At 37.1% G+C, this 13,199-nt stretch overlaps 2 protein-coding genes and 1 long non-coding RNA gene across 4 annotated transcripts in view; 1 reads left to right on the top strand and 2 right to left on the bottom strand.

Annotated features, from left to right (window-relative positions):
• Positions 1–13,199, top strand: part of LOC140749211 (uncharacterized) — a 433,472-nt gene that overhangs the window by 228,441 nt on the left and 191,832 nt on the right. The window lies entirely within an intron of this gene.
• On the bottom strand, positions 4,707–5,865 carry LOC140748988 (uncharacterized). The gene is made up of 2 exons (XR_012103011.1): positions 5,655–5,865; positions 4,707–5,388 (listed from the first exon to the last, which is right to left on the bottom strand). It is a non-coding gene; the product is annotated as an uncharacterized LOC140748988 (long non-coding RNA).
• Positions 9,212–13,199, bottom strand: part of LOC140749111 (zwei Ig domain protein zig-8) — a 153,161-nt gene continuing 149,173 nt past the window's right edge. The window contains exon 7 of one of the 2 annotated variants that reach the window (XM_073082133.1): positions 9,212–9,526. In XM_073082133.1, coding sequence (XP_072938234.1) covers positions 9,327–9,526 — 200 coding nt within the window. In that variant the 3' untranslated portion in view covers positions 9,212–9,326. The remainder of the gene's footprint in view (positions 9,527–13,199) is intronic. The other variant, XM_073082134.1, reaches the window with a different exon arrangement.

The raw sequence follows: 13,199 nt of genomic DNA, 5'->3' as shown, positions 1-13,199 counted from the left end.
TTATATTTGTGAAAGCACTAAATGGCTTATTCATGTGGTTTAGGCTGGAGGTACCTCTGCATCATCAGATCTAAGGAGTTGAAGGTCAAATTTTTCATCATATATCTCTGTCTAGCTACTTCATTACAACAAATGTCTAATCTATATACTTTACATGGGAGGCACCTCTGCATCATCAGGATTGAAGAATTGAAGGTCATATCTTCCATCATATGTCTCTACTCAAAGACCTTATCATATATTCGTAAGCTCCAAATGCCTAAGTTGTATGGTTGAGGCAGGAGGCACCTCTGCATTATCAGAGTTGAAGAGTAGAAGGTCAAATTTTCCATCATATATCTCAACTTATCGATTTTATTAAATATCCATAAGTTCCAAATGCCTAACTTGTATGGTTGAGGCAGGAGGCACTTCTGCATTACCAGGGTTGAAGAGTTGAAGGTCAAATTTTCCATCATATCATGATAACCTAGACACTCAATGTTCATTTTAAGTTTCATGAAAATTGAGTGGGCAGAAGGTAAGTTGTCATAAAATATGTAAAAAGCAGGGGTAGTGATGATGAGTTCCACCCCATAACTTAAATTCTAATCATCAGAGCGTACTAATGTTAAGGTAGGAAAGTACCGCAACAAAACACCCTTTCATATGAAAAAAACAAAATTGAAATTGGTTAAGAAATACTCGACTTATTCAAGTTTATATGAAATCGGGTTTTTCCAATTTTCCGGGAAAACTGGCGGAAATTTTCAAATTTCCTCGAAATGGGACCCCCTGTGAAACGAGCCGCATACAATGGTGTATCAATCATGTCGATCGGTCGCGGCATCGCGAAAAAATCGCCGAACAAACATAAAAAAAAAAAAAAAAAAAAAAAATATATATATATACGGTCGAATTGAGTATCCTCCTCCTTTTTCGAAGTCGGTTAAAAAGGTGCAAAAAGAGCTCTCCTTCAAAGCCGGCGATGCATTGGCGACTCCTCTGGTGTTGCAAATGTCCAAAGGCGACGTTGACTACTTTCCATCAGGTAGCACGTCTGCTTAATCGTTAGGTTAACCAATTAAAAAAAATCTTAAAGGTGTGTATAGTCTAGGCGTCGATATGTGACCAGCCTCATATATTTCATTTCTTTCTTTCGTCCTAAGAGGAGACCTGTATTCAGCTTTGGATAGTAGTGTATTAATTTTATTAATAATTGTGGCAAAATTCGTGATAATCGAGATATAAAAACAGAAAAATAGTGGTACAAAAGTAACGTAGTAACATCTAAACAAGTAAATCAAATAATAGAACCGAAATGTAATAAAAACAAAAGGGCGGAAATTAGTCCGGAAAGCAAAGTTGAGTATACGGACAAATTGCTGAGAAAATCGGCTTGTATATTCTCGTATTAGATAAAAAAAGAAGTTACTTCAATATCCGGGGCGAATAAGAATAGTACGATAATTATAATACTTTCATGCTTTTTTATAGGAGTAGCCGACGAGCATGTAGTCCACCTGTTGGTAAGTGGCTACTGTCGCCTATGGACTTCTGTAATCAACCCCAGATAGGATTAGATATTACTACCTGAGGTTGGCTACAGATGCGCCGCTACCCCTGAGGACTAAGCTGGAACGCCTCGGAAAAGTATCTCTCCCTCACCACACCCTTCAAAATGGAACACAACAGCGCCTAACACTGCTGTTATTAGGCAGAAATAGGTGTGGCGGTGGTGCCGCTGGAGTCGAACCACAAAAGGTTCTACCACCTTTGAATGCTTATATAAAAATACATTAATTTATGCATTCTGATGTTAAAACAATATACGAGTATTCTATTGTTTGGTTTACTTTGGTTGGTATCTCGAATAAATCAATAACTTCTTACCTCTTTGAAAGGTAGAAACGTTATAGTTCAACCGAAGAGATGTGGTACCTCATTACACATATTTTTAGTGTGAAACAGTCTTACGTTTAAGTGGAAAGATGTGGATGTCGGCTGAATTATATATGAGGCGACTATAGTAATGTGTGGGAGTGCCAACTCATCTGTGGTCAGTTTCAGATAGAACCTTGTACTATATCAGTGATCACTTACCATCAGGTTGACTACCACGCGTTTGCTATTTCTCTATATCTTTTAATTAGGTTTACGGTATTTGTCCAACGCCACCGTCACCGAGCCGACACCGATAATTAATGACGGTACCGAACTAGCGTGCATACATTTACTATAGTCTGCGTGACCGCTAGATCGGCACCGAAATTATGATGGGCCGATGTGCCGGCAATATAAAACGCATTGGAATTTGTTCATACACTGCTATCACACACGTGAAAGCTGGAACAAAATAAACCGCCGGTATCGGTCCCGGTGGACAAATTATCGCCGTCACGACTTATTAAAATCGGCCTGAAAATAATGTCGTTCTCGGTATCGGCTAGGTGACGGTGCGGTGGACAAACAGCCTTATTGTACGCTTTATTATTCAGTTTCATAAAAATAACGCAAAAATGTAAAAGCACGATACATTTTCTCTAAAAGTAAATAACAGCTCATATTTTATTTCTCTTGACAAAGTTTCCATTTCTTAATGATCCACTTGCCTGACACATCCTATTAACAATTTAGCTCTGACACGACACAGCTGTTATCTATCCTACATATGAATTATAGATACGTGATAAGTGCCCTGTTATTAAGCCAAATATGAGGCAAAATATTTTTCTTTTGATGTTTCCTTATTGGATGTGTACATATTTAATCAGTGTTTTCTTTGTGAATATTTCTTTCACTTAACCTAAATAAATATTTATATAAAAGTAAATAATATTATCAGTGGGATGGAGTGGAGTTGATGGTATAATTTGAAAATATGATTAGGGAGATTGCGGAAATGAGTTACGAGGCCGATATTTATGAAAATTGAAACTGCATCAATCTTATATATAAAATTCTCGTGTCACAATGTTAGTTACCGTACTCCTCCGAAACGGCTTTACCGATTTTCACCAAATATTATATGCATATTCAGTAGGTCGGAGTTTCGGCTACTATCTATTTTTGATACCCCTAAGTGATAAGGTTGTTCAACCTTAACATTTTTTTATTTATATGGCAACACAACGCTTGCCGGGTCAGCTAGTAGATTTTATAAAATTCTCTTTATTTATTTAGCCGAGAATCGAACGAGTTTATTTTGAAAAAAAATCATCCTGTATTATTCCAGTACCGGATACCTAGTAGGGTATAATGATAAATGAAAAACAAAAGTTAACTCATTTTTTTAAGAAAACACATTTTTATTATTTTTTTCTTTTTCTTTACCTACCTATCTTTTGACAAACGCATGTTGCATCAATCAAGATTATTACTGGCCCAAGATTCATTTTCTTTATTTCAACATTCATTATGTCTATCCAAAATTCATTCTTTCAAATTCAAGCTTCATTATGTTTGGCCCAGGATTCATTCTTTCTCGCTTAAGATTCATTCTTTGTAGCTTAACATTCATTCTTTCTGGCGCAAGAGAGGAACAAATAAGCGAATGTTGCGTAAAAAGATTTCCTTGTCCTATATTCTGTGTTACAAAAGGAGAAAGTATTCTGTACATAATGCTCACGCCGTTAGGACAAGCTAAGGGCCGCAGCAGACATACTACTTTTGACATTAGCAGGTTTTTACGATTGTATCGATATTCCATCACGTTTTAGCAACTTGAGGCGTTCGGTCGTGATATCAAAAAAGTTCTAGAAAATTTACCTATTTGCATTTTTATTTGCAATTGTTTCTCATTTAGTTGCTGCAATACGTATAGTTGTGACTGGCGCTCAAATATATTTAGTTTAATCACTCCATCTAACTTTCGAGAAGCAACTAAATTGTCGATTACCGATGCCAAAAGTAGCATGTCTGCTTTACCCTTAGCACTGCAGTGTGAATATTTAAGACAAACGCAGTCATTACATTTGCTTTGACAAGCATGAGTTCTTTTTAGAAAAGGAACATGTAGGTAAAGCTTTCAAGTTGGAGATGTAATATATTTTTTGGAAGTTCTGTTTTATTCGTTGAGTGTGTTAGTCGTAATTGTAGCGGAATGGAGTAAGTGTTTTCTAGAGAAGTAAATATTATTTACAATGGGTTCAGGTAGATTCTAGATTTGAAGGTGGTAGCACCCTTTGTGGTTCGACTCCGGCGGCCCCACCGCCACACCTATTTCTACCTAATAATAGGAGTGTTAGGCGCTGCTGTGTTCCGTTTTAATGGGTGTGGTAAGGGAGACAGAATTTTCCGAGGCCAATGAGGATGGTAATAAGGACTTTCATACAAAGTTCTCAAGGGTATTTGAAGTCTGTTAATTCACTTATGCAGTAAATTAGTTCTTTGGGAATAAGATCCAGGCTCTTCTCTGTAGTAAAATCAACGTAGAAAACAGGGGACATATTGTTAGGAAACTTACATGTCTGAGCGATCTACGTAACCCTTTACACCCGAAGATTTTTTTTCACAATTTCCGTTTCAAAACGTTTATTACGGCTTTTTATATAGCTTAAGGGATCCACAAAAAATACGAAAAAAAATCCAGAGTTTATACTTAATCCAGAAATCGACCCGCACGATCGTGAGTCTCCGGTGGGAACTGTCACACTCACGATCGTGAAAATTGCAAAAAAAAAAATAGTTTTTTATCAAAAAATATTAGAAAATTAAAACAATTTGGAGATATTTAACATCACTGTCTTTATTTTCATTAGTCTTTATAAAAAATCTGTCTTGACAATGAAACCTAAACTACGTAATTCTATGAAAATCAACATTCTTCTTTCTTCCGTTATTGCCTCCGTCTTCAATCCAGGTCTCCAAGGCGTAGGTATTCTTGGCTAGGGAATACATCCAATGATAATGCAGATGGAGAAAACTTTAGCCATATCTATTGCAATTAAATTAAGTTTTCGACCGGTTCTTCTTAGATAATATAAAATTTGTGCATCTGGTTACATATCAAGAGCCTCACAATTCAAATATTAAGATGAATATTTCTTTGCAAACTTTACTGGAAATGTTGGTAGGGATGTATATACCTTTTCAAGACAGAAAACGTATTCTTTTCCAAGCTATTTTTCGATGTGTTGGACTTGAAGATGCTCGGCGGCGAGAAATTTCTAGGGATGATTTTGAAGTAGATGGTTGAGGTTCAGGCTCAAGTTCCAGATCCAATTCTAGGTCAGTTTCTATTTGAGAGTCTGCATGTGCTTCTGGATCTGTTTCAGGGCACAATTCTTCAAATTGAAACTCTTCTAATCTATTTGGTTGAAGCTCTTCACTTTCATGAAGATCTTTAATGTCCGATATATTTCTCCTCACCCCGCACTGGCAAAATCTGATCGTCATTTAAATGTACCCCTAAAATTGAAACAAACAAAATTTTTATTGACGAAACTTACACATAACTGGTAATAGCAATAAAAGCATTTTCATCAAACGTTATTATGCACCAACAACCGAAGGCACACGATCGTAACAGTTGAAATTTGCAACTTAATTGTATCTTAATTGCAAGTTAATCGAATAAACTAATAAAGTCCACGTATTAAGTGTTCTTTTAACTTTTAAATAAGCAATAATTCATAACAGATACTAAACATTTAATACCAAAAATAATTACATACCTGTGACAGTGCGCGGGTCGAAAAAATCAGCCATCTTTGGACGAATCCCTAGCACAACTGACCGCCTGCACCCCGCTCACTTAGCCGGTAGCACGTGCGATACTCTCCTCACGATCGATCGGCATCGGTTGCGTTTCGAAAAATAAGAAGCTATCACGTGGGAATTTTTTTTAAAGTGAAACTCACGCTCATATCATCTCGGGTGTAAAGGGGTAATGTATTCGCTAATTTTCCTTAAATCAGCAGCGTAGTATATGGAAAATCTTTTTTTTTATAGAATTGTATTATAACTCAGAATCGGTTACATTTAACCATACTAGATGAGATATCCAGTTTAGATTTTCACCAAATTTCTAAAAAGTTCATAAGGGTTGTATATGAATTTTAAAAATTCGCATTTAGTCAGCGCAGTGAACTTTCACTCTGGAGGAAATCCGTATCCAGCAGGGACAATAATGGGCTACCGACGAAATGTTCTGAGTTTTATATCTCGTACTTGTTCAGACTTCGGCATCTTTAAGAATGATACTAACCAACCAAAGGCAACTTCTATGAACACAACAACATACACCCATTACACGTAATCTATAAACGACTGCATTAGTCTAGTCTTACCCACAACCCCAACGAACCACCGGGGTGTCTATAATCTGCTTACAGATGGGTCAGCCCAATCCTGTCTTCCACTTAAATCTAGCAGAAAAGGCGCTTACCGTTTACAATCCCGTTAACGAACGAAGCTTGATACGATGTACTTTACCTATTGTTCTGTTTGTAGACTGTAAACTTCAGTACAATGTAAACTAATTGGGTTTACATCAGGCAAATAAGCATGTAAATGTATACGTACGCTAGGTTGAAAAATATTGTTGGTGTCATTAAGTGACACATTTATCCTGAGTGGCGGAGCGGTCACCATACCAGTCTGACGCGGTCTCGGGCTCGATCCCATAAATGACGAATTTAGGTTTTTGTTTCTGGGTCTGGGTGTTTTTGTATTTGTCTTTGTGTGTCCATAGCACCCACGATACAGGGAATCCTAATGTGGGGCTGTGAGTGTCGAAAGGATTGTTTGTTTTTATGTTATGTTTACTTATCAGGTGCCAAATGCATTAATCAAGAAGTTCATAAACCTATTCGCATAGAAAATTATTTCCATTTAACATTTGGTGTTAGAACTCTCTGTGGTCCGTCTCTGGAGGAACCATCGCCACACCTAACCACACACGATGCTGTGTTCTGGTTTGAAGAATGTCGTAAGGAAAACATGCTTTTGCGGGGTATTCCAGCTTATTCCTCTGGGGTAGCGGCGCATCTGTGACCAACCTCAGATAGGCATCGAAGAGGCTACTTCCTTTTCATTTGATACCTATCGTACACAACACTTACATACACAGAGTTAACCGTATTATTATTTTTTTCTTTTATTATTCATTCTTATTATTATTTTTTAGAGATACGGAAGCGAACCCGAATCCACCCTTAAAGACACTGCACTGCTAGTTTATCGTCATTACAACTCCGTGTTCGTAATACATCAAGGTTACATTATAATGTAATTTGCGGACCGTACCCGGAGATTTCATGTATTTGGGCCATGAGCCTGTTGGGTTAAGATAACTTAATAACGAGACTTAGAGAATACACGATAAAATACAGTGCGCATAATGTATTTTTCATACGCGTTTCGGAAATACAAGGTGATATGATAAATTATACTTTTGAATATTTTTACTTTTTAGCCCTGATGAGGGACTGAATTAAGATTTTTATACTTTACTTTTTAATAAAGAGTTTTAAGGTTATCTGTGTTATTTTTTTTTATAATATAGGAGTAGCAGACGAGCATGCAGTCCACCTGATGGTAAGTGGCTACTGCCATCCATGGACATCTGTAATCAACCCCAGATAGGGTTAGATAGTCCTATATTAGGTCGGCCACAGGTGCGCCGCTACCCCTGAGGATTAAGCTGGAACGCCTCGGAAAAGTCTGTCTCCCTTACCACTCCCTTCAAACCGGAACACAGCAGTGCCTAACACTGCTGTTATTAGGTAGAAATAGGTGGGGCTGTGGTGCTGCCGGAGTCGAACCACAAAGGGTTCTACCACCTTCTAAATTATTTGTATGTTCCGAAATTTTCTTTAATATTCTGAAAGGTTACAGCTATCAATCTGTTTTTGGGCAGCGTAGTGATATATGGCCTAAATCGAGATTCTGAAGCGAGACCGAAGCCCGGTCGTAGGGCAGTAATTATATTATGTTGGTACTACTGCTTTAACTTATTCGGCCATACATAGATATAATGCATTTTGATACCCTAATTCGCAAATCAGCCAACTCCACTTTTTGTCCAAATGTTTTTTATTTATTTTGATATCGTTCAACGCTATTTACTATCAAAAAAATTAAAAAAAAAAATCAAAAAGTGGAGTTGGCTGATTTGCGAATCAAGGTATCGATTTGTGTTTTAGTTTAAAATCTACGATACCATGGCATAATAATATGAGGCGTCCTGTTTAAGACTAGATAGCTAGAATAGTTTTATTATTCAGAAGCAAAAAAAAGAGAGGCTAGATTCAATAATCCAGGCCTTTTGCTGTTATTTCTCGATATCCATTGGCGCTTCAGACCACTTCACATTACATAGGCTCTTTGCAGACTATTTTCACATAAAACCCTTGGCCCAAACTAAATAGATAAGAATATTTTATTTATATTTCCGAGAATCTTATATTTATTTTTGTAAGCAGGTGATGTTCGATTCCTGGTAACACAAATAGTAAGCCCTTAAGAGGCTTGTACAGGCTCAAAGCATATTAGGGTACATGTAGGATCACGCGTAGGACGTGTGTACCTTTATATTACCTTTTGTAGGTGTTAGAAACCTTTGTAATTCGACTCTCTCACTATTTCTGCCTAATATCAGCAGTGTAATGCGCTGCTATATTCTGGTTTGAAGAGTGTGGAGACATATTTTCGAGGCAGTCCAACTTAATGGAGAGATGGAGGAAAGCAACGCCCTGTGACCGACCTCAGGAATAGGTGGAATCTTATCTTATCTAGGATTGATTATAGTTATTTAGTAACCATTTACCATAAAGGGATGGTAAGCAGACGAGCATGCCCACCTGATGGTGATTAGATATTCCTACCTGAGTCGGCCACAGATACGCCGCTACCCCTGAGGACTAAGCTGGAACGCCTCGGAAAAGTATGTCTCCCTTACCACACCCTTCAAGACGTAACACAGCAGCACCTAACACTGCTGTTATTAGGCAGAAATAGGTGTGGCGTAGTGCCGCCGGGGTCGAACCACAAAAGGTTTCTACCACCTTCAACTGTTACTGCTATTTGCTACTTTTGTATTATAAAAAAATTAACGGCCAGTGTTGACTTCTTCTTCTTCCTTGCCTTCTCCCTTTATTTTGGAACTCCTCGTTCGTATGCGCCAGGTATTTTGATTAAGTAGTGAAAATAATGAAGCCATTAGTTAGGCTGTATACTGATTCGCTACTTCAATATCATATATTCGAAGCAAGCAAATAAAACAACAACGTATACAATGAAATTTTATTTCCAAGTAACTATGTATAATTTATTGTGTAATTAAAAACAAACCTTTATAATATACATATAATATAATAATATTTACAATATATCTATAATAATCATCACGTAGGTAACAATATTACCGTATGGCGACTAAGTACGACGTCTTGGGCCCTAACGTTACGGTCTAAAGCTGCGTACACAATGGCAGTTGAGAATAACTGCGACTGATATATCATTAAGGTTAATAGTAAAGTGGTTGTCAGTTGAACTGATGGCTGGTGGCAGCTGACGCTCGCGTGAAGTTCAGCTAAACTTTCTTCTGGAACAAAGGTTTATGTATTAGTTAAGGAATTTTTCGCTATTTACTTTTACTAAAATAATGTGACGTGGTGGTCACGAAGATGTATTAAGACAAGAATGGTCCGCGCCCAACTGCCAGTCCGCTCTGAAGTTGTAGTCATACAATTTTCTATGGCGACGCTATTCATTTCCATATTCAGAGCGGACTAGCAGTTTTACGCGGAGTATACCTCGATCCCAAATAGAAATGTAAATTAATAATTTAAGTGAACCCAGAAGATGAACCCTCCCTGGAAGATGAATCCAGAATTTTGGGTGTTGAACCATAGAAAAATCTATAGTAAAATAAGTTGAGTGACAATAAATATCAAAATTTTTGAAGATGATTGATTAGATATTTCTTTTTATAAAAAAATATCGGGGATGCAAATCGTTACAGTTTGTTGAGGAGATTCGTCAGTTAAGTGTGCACTTAAGGGTATTAAATATTAATAATTTCTTATTTTACCAATAAAAGGAAACATCATGCGGAAACCTACAACTTCCTCCCAAATTCTCAAAATGTATAAGAAAGTAATAATCACTAGTTTTAACGGTGAAGGAAAACATCGCGTGGAAACCTACATATCTGAGACATCTTAAAAAAAATCTCAAAGTTACGTGAAGTCTGTCAACACGCACTTGGCCAGCGCAGTCGACTATGGCCTAATCCTTCTCATTCTGCGAGGAGACCCGTACCCAGTAGGACAATAATGACTTAACGGCGAAGATGTTACTCATTAATTTCCTGTCCTTCAAGACCTTTTCAAGAAACTACATTCTCATCGCTCTTATAAAACTTCATCGCTTTTTGTAGCTAGTTTCAGAAACTTCTAAATGCAGGCAAGATCGCCACAACACTTAAAAGCAACTGAAGAATGCCGCAAGTCCAACGAAGTTACAAAGTTACGCTAATTGAATTCCACAGAGTACTCGTGTACATCAGCTTAGGGAACTTGTTCCAGACCTGACGAGTTACGAGCAACAAGTTTTTGTTAGGTGTGGCTGTAGTTGCGTTGGTCTTTGCTGAGAGAGCATAGAATGGAAACTACTTCGCGACAATCCTGTGTTTATAACATGGATTACGTAATAACGCCTTCACTTTTAACGATCTGTCATTTTGTCTATATGTAGTTGTGTATGGCATTGAGGAATATATTACTCATTAATATGATAGTACATGGTGTTACATTGTTAGTTTTTTTTTTATAACTTAGCTAATACGTTCCCCTGTCTACATATCGCTGATTTGTGGTATGGTGACCGCTCCACCGCGCGGGTATACACACACGCTGGAAAAACTACCCTGCCCAATCAGATTTGTTTTTAATTTTTTAATATCGTCGTTACGAGTAGTATGACAATATCTTAATCCGCTCCCAAGTTTCTTTACGAGGCAATGCATGACGATGTTCCCATATTTTAACACGGGTGGAAAAAGTTGCCTCTTACATTTTACGCGTATACCACGCCTTGAATGAATATTTGATGCTGTTTTTATTGTAGAAAATGAAATATGATCTTACGTGCTTTTTATACGAAGACGCTCATTGACAACCCCTTTTTAATATAAAACATTTTGATGTATTATTTCAATCATAGGTTAAGTATGACTCGTGGAGCGGTTTATTACGGTTGGAAGCTGTTATTTCAGAAGATGAAGCATGGCAGTTTTCTGAAAATTTATTCATTTAATTGCAATCGTTAATAATACAGACAAGTGTGGTGAGATTAAAATTAAATTACCAAAAAAAATTTTGAAAACTAGCAGAACTCTTGTTCGATCGTTGTAGTACCAGCATGATATCTATTTCTAATGCTATGAAGTTCTTACGTTTCGGTGGAAAGTAGTGGAAGCCGTCTATCTTAATTTCTGCCTATTAAGCGCAGCTGACTAAGCTGGAATGCCTCAAAAAAGAGACATACTTTTTGAGGCATTCCAGCTTAGTGTTCAGCGATCACGGCACCTCTATGGACGACCACAGGCAGGAAACTAATTTTATCTGGGCTTGATTACAGACGTATATGGGGTTGATTATAGCTGGTGACCACCTTTGTCTTTGAGAGGGATAAACTAGCCAATTACCATCAGGTGGTAGGCATACTCATTTACTGTTTCAATATTAAAATATTAAATGGTCATCTTAAATACTATCTTCGATCTAGGTTAACTATAAAATAATTCCTACCACATTTCTTACGTAGCAAAAGCCCCATTTATTTTGTCATTGTCCGACACAATAACGATTATGTGGTCACCATTACACACACTGATATCGGGGCACGGATATTTGTGGAGTAAGTTATAGCGCTTTTTCACTTATCGCGACACGTTATCGTCGACGAAATTATGTCGGTAGGTACAATCACAAATATTTTGTGGTACAACTGCTTAAGATCGTTACATTAAAGTCAAGGTGTGACGTAATTGTATTATTATACTGATACGAGTGTGTGACGATCACTTAATGTAATAATTAGCTGTGTCAAATGTAATTAGTTAAATTTATTTCAATATCCTAAAAACGTTCATGCCGCGTTTGTACGCTTACCGAACCGTCAACAATTTAAACGTGTGGATAGAACGTTTGCCATAATTTGTATAAATTGAAGGGTAGATGTTAATAAGGATGTAGCGGCCCTACTTCATATGTAGTTGTTTAAAATGAAAGTATAATAAAAATATATGTAAAAATTAAAACATAATAAAAATAAATGTAAAAATAAAATAAGAGTAAAAATAAATATAAAAAATTAATTGGTATAAAAATATTTACAACAAAAATAATTATGTAAAATAATAACTAAAACAATAATTTAAAAGAGCAATGTTAAAATATTAAGAATAAAAATTAAAAATAAAAATGTATAAAAAATTTGTATGTAAAAGTTGGACAACCAATTCTAATTTTATATAGTGGCATTATCGCTTACGGTATGGCCGACCGGCGCCGAGCGCAGGCGATCCCTCCCGATCGGCCGCCTGCGCGCGCGCCGCGTCGGAACGACCAGTCGGTCCCGCATCGATATACGGCTACGCCGCGCCACTTATTTTTCGCGCCGCTTTGCAAATTATATTAGTGCCTCGCTTAATTTTTGGACTTTATGCTTGTGTGTATGTGTATGCCGAACTTTCTATCTTTCTGCATCTTTCTCGCTCTGCTTCCCCTTCTGTATTTTTGTATGGTGTACTGTGGTGTAATAAAAATTGTGCGTTCGTGAATTTGGACTTGAGTTATTTAAACACCTGATCAACTGATCATCTCACCACCTCAACCACTACACAACCTCCCTACAAGGATATAAAAATCTTCCAAAAATTAGTACTATCTTTTACCTTCTTATATTATACGCCAGTCCGTTTTTCGAAACAAAATATGGACGGATACAAAACCCTCCATTAGTTAGTTCAGTTATTGTCCGACACAATAACGATTATGTGGTCACCTTTAAACGCACCGATATAGGGGCACGGATATTTGTAGAGCAAGTTATAGCGCTTTTTCACTTATCGCGACATTACCGACGACGACATATCGGTACAACTGCCTAAGATCGTTACATTAAAGTTGAGGGGTGTCGTAATTGTAGTATTATACTGACTGTCATTTGATTACGTTGATTTTATCTGAGATAAAGTATAAAGTTTAGTT

This window comes from Epargyreus clarus, unplaced genomic scaffold (genome assembly GCF_041222505.1).
Source record: "Epargyreus clarus isolate Ecla_fem2 unplaced genomic scaffold, WU_Ecla_fem_2.2 ptg000017l, whole genome shotgun sequence".
Taxonomy (NCBI): domain Eukaryota; kingdom Metazoa; phylum Arthropoda; class Insecta; order Lepidoptera; family Hesperiidae; genus Epargyreus; species Epargyreus clarus.
The sequence above is the reverse complement of the archived record's forward strand: the minus strand, read 5'-3'. Positions and strand labels throughout refer to the sequence as shown.